A 6,135-nucleotide genomic window follows, 5' to 3' on the forward strand; every position below is an offset into this window, starting at 1 on the left:
TTAAAACAACGCACAGTTGGAAACCTTTGTTCTTCCCAGGGCGAAAGTATAAAAAATTCTTAAAGATTATCAGACATATCGTAACAAAGGGATGACTAAAACTTGTAACATTAGGGAATCTGAGGTTATTGTTTGATGTAGTGCACAAATATGCAACTGAAACCCTAGTTTAAAGACATAGAAGGAGATGGCGGGATGGCCTGGTAAAAAGAACATTTTACCGGAATACAATTCCGGCAGCAATTTGTTTACCGAGTCCCCGTTCCAGCTTACTTTTACCACTGATTATTTTGCCGAAATGACGGCTGCTGAAATTTCTGAATTAAGTTGGGCTTCTGAGGGTTTTTGATTCAGGTATACGTTTTCAGGGGTCGTTGGTGTAGTGCGTCTCGCACTAAACCAGCATATCGCGTGTTCTGTTTAGGCGCAACCTGGCACGAAATTGCACCTTTATCTACTCACGACGGAGATGAAATTTCACTCGAGATACATTGAAGCGGTCTAATTTGACACAAGCAGTGGAACTTGTTTTACGAAATTCTAGCTGTGCAATGGTAAACAATTTACAAGCTTCATTAATCTTGTAGCGTTAACAGGTAGAAATATTTTTGACACTACAAGTTTACTAAAGTAATTACAGTAAGTTTGGACTTGCAGTAACTTAATTACAATAAGTTTGAACAACCAATCGGTCCCTGCCAAGGCAAAACAACTACTTACAAATTTATTTCAAATTCAATTTGTGAAATTCTTGCACAAAAATAGCATAATTTTAGGCTCAAATATGGACCCGGCAACTCCGTCAAAGTATCCGAGCTGGCTGTAGCCTACGCCTTGCAGCATTTCCATAGCAGTAACAGCAGCATGGGCACGTGTACCAGGTACAGGCCGACCGCGTACACCAACGAGCGTAGGGGTGCTGGCCAGGCGTACAGGTAGGCCCAAGAGTAGATAGCCCGAGTCATGGTGTAGATCCGCAGCCACCACGAATAGGTGACAACGCTGGGCGCGGTGAGAGCATATAGAAATGAAGTAAGTAAAAAGGCCGGGATGTTTTCCAAGTCGTTGCGATGAATGCTGAAAAAAAAAACACCATGAATTTTTCTAATTGAAACAATGCCTGCGGCAACCGCACTACGTTCAATAAAATCCTGTAGATTCAAAAAACAGATCTTTTAGATTTGGGTACTGAAGATTATTACATGCCTTTCAATTGGTGTCAAATCAGTAGGGGTATTCTGTTCACTTGCTGTGATTATTTTTTTAACTATTTCTTCTCTATTTGTTTTTAGAGTTGGAAAAAGATAAAAAAAAATGATGTACTGTACTTAGAGTACGTAGTACAGCTTAAACGCTTTGTTTTAATAAATGTAGAAATGCAAAAATATAAACATGTTGAACAAAATGAAAAGAGGCATTTATTCTTTTATTTATCAAAGGGCAAAGCAGCATACCAAACGCTCTAAACAACCCTGTATGATTTAAAGCAAACTTTTTTCGTGCATTTGGTTCTAAATAAACACTATTCAAAATTTATTTTAGGGTGCTACATTGACTGATAGTTTTTCTTACCGCCGCAATCTCTCAACGTCGACATTTTCCCTGCAGTAGTCAGGGTTGCCGTGTCTTTTCGCGTCTTCGGGATTAGCAAACGACTAAATAGGATTAAGTAGAAAACAAACATTTAGGTAGAATAATTATCTAAGATTTACCCGTTAGTAACTATATTGACTGCGGATTGCGGGAGGGTAGGCTATATTCTGCCTGACGTAACAATATAACTATTAATGTACCCTCGCTTGACTTTTAGATTTGTATCCAAAATAAGCAATTGCCCCGGGGGGCAATGAGACTGGTATTTGCCCTTTAAAACCAAATTTTTATGGCAAGATTTCAAAACTGAAAGTATTACGGTATTACTACGAAACACTATCCAACAGCCGACCGGGGTTTAACTGTGCGGTTAGCCACGAGTCGTATTGAATTCCCGATCGCGGGTAAAGTGTTGCTGTTGACGGAAGTAAATTATGCGTGTGAAAGGTGTCAGGTCAAATGCCTCTAATGACATTCTGAGTGCTTTTAAAAGTTCACTTTCCTAGTTGTACTTCGACTAAACACAATAAAAACTTATGTTTGTGTCATAGGCGTAGCCAGGGGGGTGATGTGGGGCCATGCCCACCCCCCCAAATTTATAAAAAATTATTCTTAATAATTTTTTTTTTAGCATTTATGAGCAGTACAGTAACATTCGATCACAGACATACAACATCTTTAATTGTCATGCGTTGTTACGTCACAAACGATATAGTTAATATTACGTTTGCTACACATTAATATAGTTTTACTACTTTTAGACAGTTTTTGCTCTTTTAATGGTTTTGGGTATTGCGTTTAACACTCATTCAGTTGCCGCTCGAAAAGATTTGCTAGCATTGTTTTTGTGTTCGTTACAGGAGTTAATACAATGACAAAAGCTAAACAAAAGAGTCCAAACTTTTTGCCCCCCCCAAAAAAAATCTTCGGCTGGCCACTGTTTTATGTAGGCCTATAGCATATACGCAACGTCCTAATGCTCTTTATATGTACGAAACTTTAAAACGTATTTATTCAGGCATACGCGAATTAAACGCAAACCACACAATGTAATAAAAATACCGCAAACTACCAATGGTTTCATCTGTAGCTCCTTATTAAAAGTCCGAATAAGACATAGACATAGAAATGCCAGAATAAAAAAAAATATTTAAATCTTTTATTTAGATTTAGATAAATCACATGGAGGCATAAGTGTTAAAACCTGACAATCACACCGCCGTTCCGTTATAAAATAGTTTTCTGTACTTTTTGCCCGCAGTCATATTTACCTATCTGGTTACGACCTATAACTATGGTCAATTGGTGATAGGTCAGCCTGAACAATATTTTACTAAACAAACTTGTAGATCTTAACGATAGCTTGCCAAAATTTGTTCGTACAGTTGCAAGGTTCGAGAACATGCAACAGTCAAGACCAGCCAACATAACTACAGTATGTCAAATGGGCCAAGGTCTCTAAAATCACTTTCATTGTCGATTTCTTGGTTAATGCAGACTGTCATCTTAATAACGAGCAAGTTTCTAACCATTGTTTTTATCAAATAAAATTGCATTTTTTACTCGGTTTGGATCAAATTGTGGTTATGTAAACTAAATAGCTCAATTTTAAGCAATACTTACTTTTGTCTTTAAGCGCGTTTGTCCGGTCATAAAGCTGACGATCACGTGGTTGAACACGAAGAGGGTCGCATGGAGGGCAAAGGTCGCCAAGAGTTCATCGGTGACGTTGTCCAAGCTCAACATTTTCTTGCCAGCCATCGCAGAGGCCGTTTCTTTGCGAATGAGCCAGTTGGTTTATCGTCTTACGAAGTAGGTCGTGATGGGCGGTTTCTTCAGGTGTTCTGGTCTACTTGTGATGTCGCATTCTTTGGCGGCCGCTTCGCCAAATGCTCTTTGGCCGTCGCTTTAAGGGCAACCGTTCCCATTTTTTGTTATGCTGCCTTTCGGTTGGCGCTTCTTTAGTTTATGGCAGCGCAAAACACCTGTTTTTTTTTATTTTACCAACTCCGCGTAACTTGATTGTAATTTACGAATTTCCACGTAAAAATAGTGGGAATATCAAAGCCCGCATGGAAGTAAATATAAATTTTGGTACGTTTTGAATAACTTTTTATTCCTTTTCAACGTTTTCAACTTTACCATTATCGAAACGTAAACGAACGCTTCTAAAAAGCTCTTTAAAATTTATATTACAAGTTGCTTGTATTTGGCGACTGTACGGAATGTAAATAACCAATACAAACAACGAAACAACGCATGTTTAAACTAAATAATTAGAGAACAATACACAATTAGAAAAAGGAATCACATGTTAATAATAATAGCAAAAAAGCGAATAAACTTTGGTAAAATGTTATACCACATCGGCATATACAGCTCAAAATGGCATAGGCTACTAAAAGGCTATTACAATTTTTAATAACGGGCAGCATAGTTTTTTTTTGTTATCATTTTATCTATGCGCGCAAGAAATAAATGACTAAACCGTTAATATTATTACCATGGTAGAAATAAAAGGCTGTGCGGATTGTGTGTTGTGCAGGTCTGCCATCTACCGTCATGTTTTCGTAACGCTATTGCTTTGCGAAGCTCCTTTTGTAGACCACGGTTGTCAGCACGTGCCTACAGAGTATGGGGATTTCTTGAGTTGAGCGAAAAAAATATTTATTTTGGTCGTGTTTATTCTAGATGTATCGAAAAGATGTCTAGCCTGAGTCAATATTTCGTCACTTTCGCATGTAAAATGGAAACACGTTTCCCATTTTCGTTACCATCCATTGAATATGAACGGAATAAGCAAGAAAAACGTGTAACATTAGTATATGGTTAAAAGAAAAACGTGTGACATTAGTATATGGTTAAAATAAATACGTGTAACATTAGTATATGGTTAAAAGAAATACGTGTAACATTAGTATATGGTTAAAAGAAATACGTGTAACATTAGTATATGGTTTAAACAGTAAATGAAAGCACTACACAACGCCGTTGAAAATTGTGCTTAACATTAACTATAGTACGTCCGAGTCATGTTCTATTATAAATGCTAACTGAAGTGAATTTTTTCGAGAAATCAGTATATAGCAAGTATTTATGTGATTCATAAAGGACTTGTATTTCAAAGTTGCATCGAGTAAGAGAGGGCAATCAGGTGGCACTATATAAAGGGAAGTTGTACTGAATTTACGACAAGCTTTCGCACAACCTTCCTTCATTAAGTCAACGTAGAAATGAAAAATAATTTGGTTTTATAAATTAATTTCTACTTCAACCCGATGAAGCATGGTTTTGCGAAAGCTTAGAGAGTTCAATACAATTTTTTTTTAAATAGTGCCATCTTATTACCCCCATTTAGATTTAGAAAGAGATTAGTACTGAGAGGGTTTCCTCTGGGTCTTTTAAACGGAGTCGCCTTTGTGTTATTTGTATTCGAGCGGTTACACATTAAGAATGGGTGTCAATGTCCCTGGCTGGCTCAAAGCCCCTGGGCTAAACCCACCGATAACGCGTAGGGTGCTTTATTTACTTAAAATAACCGCACAATGAACAAAGTAGGTAATGGGTACAAAAAGCATGAGCACAAAGCACGGTCATAAATTGCACTAACAAAAGACTTATTTCGTTTCGAAAAGTGTGCAAACTGGCAAAGGGTTTATTAGTTTGCTGTACCCCTACAGGCCTAAAAGACAGGATGAAGGGTGGGCTGCCAATCTTTTTTAGTTTGGCCTTGCCTTTTCTAAGATACAGTATTTCTGTATAATTTAAGCCTGCATAGCATATGGCCTGCGGGCCGCGTTCAAACAGTAGTTGGATGACTGTTTACGTATAATAGTACTATCGATGGACCAATCTATAGATTAAAACTTTTCAGATCGCGAGTCGCATTTTAAAATGAATAGTTTAGTAAAGAGTCGCATATATAACCGGTTACAGATTTTTGGCCACGCCATACGCAGTTAGTTTGTAAAAACATGGTCACAAATAGGGACAGATCTAGCGCGAAGATGTCATCAGACCAAGGCTCCCAAACTATATTTTTGTTTTTTACGCTTTAAATAATTTTTTTTAACATTTCTGTATTAACTATGCTTCAAAATAGTGTTAAGCCGAAAAGCGCTATGCGACTCATAAAGTGCAAGTTCTGTTAAATTAGAAACTAACGTTATTTTGAGCAATTTGCGATTTTTTTATTTATGTGCCTAATGCGCAACTTTTATATCCTATTTACACCAACCAAATAATCAACGCAATTTTATGGCGATTCGCGCGATCAGATTGAATCTCAGCTGTATATTTAGAAACGAGGTCGCTTGAGAACACTATTTTTTTTTACAATTGTTTGATGTCTTTGCAATGTCACCATGAGTAGCTTTGTAACATTATTCTTAAAAAAATTGTCATGCAACTTTAGTAAGCGGCCCGCGAAATACGTTTTATGTTGTTGCAGCCCTTTAACTATATTTTAGGTTGTGCAGGCCTTGTAATAAACGTTATAATCTGGTGGCCCTAACAATTCAAATTATGTGATGAAATTTGGTC

The 6,135-nt window shown here is 37.3% G+C and overlaps 1 protein-coding gene across 1 annotated transcript; it reads right to left on the reverse strand.

Moving 5' to 3' along the window:
• Positions 1-698: 698 nt before the first annotated feature.
• LOC146137636 (prostaglandin E synthase-like) lies at positions 699-3,512 on the reverse strand. Its single transcript, XM_083394129.1, has 3 exons — positions 3,217-3,512; positions 1,573-1,655; positions 699-1,077 (listed from the first exon to the last, which is right to left on the reverse strand). Exons 1-3 carry the CDS (start codon positions 3,352-3,354, stop codon positions 828-830), a joined length of 471 nt encoding a protein of 156 aa, XP_083250255.1. The 5' UTR covers positions 3,355-3,512; the 3' UTR covers positions 699-827.
• Between the last annotated feature and the right edge of the window lie 2,623 nt (positions 3,513-6,135).

This window comes from Ascidiella aspersa, chromosome 7, assembly GCF_963924565.1.
Source record: "Ascidiella aspersa chromosome 7, kaAscAspe10.2, whole genome shotgun sequence".
NCBI lineage: Eukaryota > Metazoa > Chordata > Ascidiacea > Phlebobranchia > Ascidiidae > Ascidiella > Ascidiella aspersa.